The 205-nt window shown below is 47.3% G+C and overlaps 1 protein-coding gene across 1 annotated transcript in view; it reads left to right on the top strand.

Annotated features, from left to right (window-relative positions):
- LIMK2 (LIM domain kinase 2) overlaps window positions 1-205 on the top strand; it is a 35,353-nt gene that overhangs the window by 32,422 nt on the left and 2,726 nt on the right. The window contains 1 exon segment of the mRNA XM_009330863.1: window positions 128-205. Within this exon segment, the coding sequence (XP_009329138.1) occupies window positions 128-205 (78 nt within the window).

Here is a 205-nt window from a genome sequence, read left to right as displayed (position 1 = left end):
GAGTGTTTCTGCTCTTTCTGTTGCACCCCAATACTTTGAAGGAGCCTCTGCCCCATGCTGAAGTTCCCTGTTTGTTAACACTCTGGAACTGTTGCTGTACGTAACCACTTCTCTCACTTTTCCCTAGATCATAGGCCAGGTTTATGCTGACCCAGACTGTCTCCCACGCACACTGGATTTTGGCCTTAATGTTAAGCTGTTTTGG

This window comes from Pygoscelis adeliae, unplaced genomic scaffold (assembly GCF_000699105.1).
Source record: "Pygoscelis adeliae isolate BGI_AS28 unplaced genomic scaffold, ASM69910v1 Scaffold358, whole genome shotgun sequence".
NCBI classification, from domain to species: Eukaryota; Metazoa; Chordata; class Aves; order Sphenisciformes; family Spheniscidae; genus Pygoscelis; species Pygoscelis adeliae.
The sequence above is the reverse complement of the archived record's forward strand: the minus strand, read 5'-3'. Positions and strand labels throughout refer to the sequence as shown.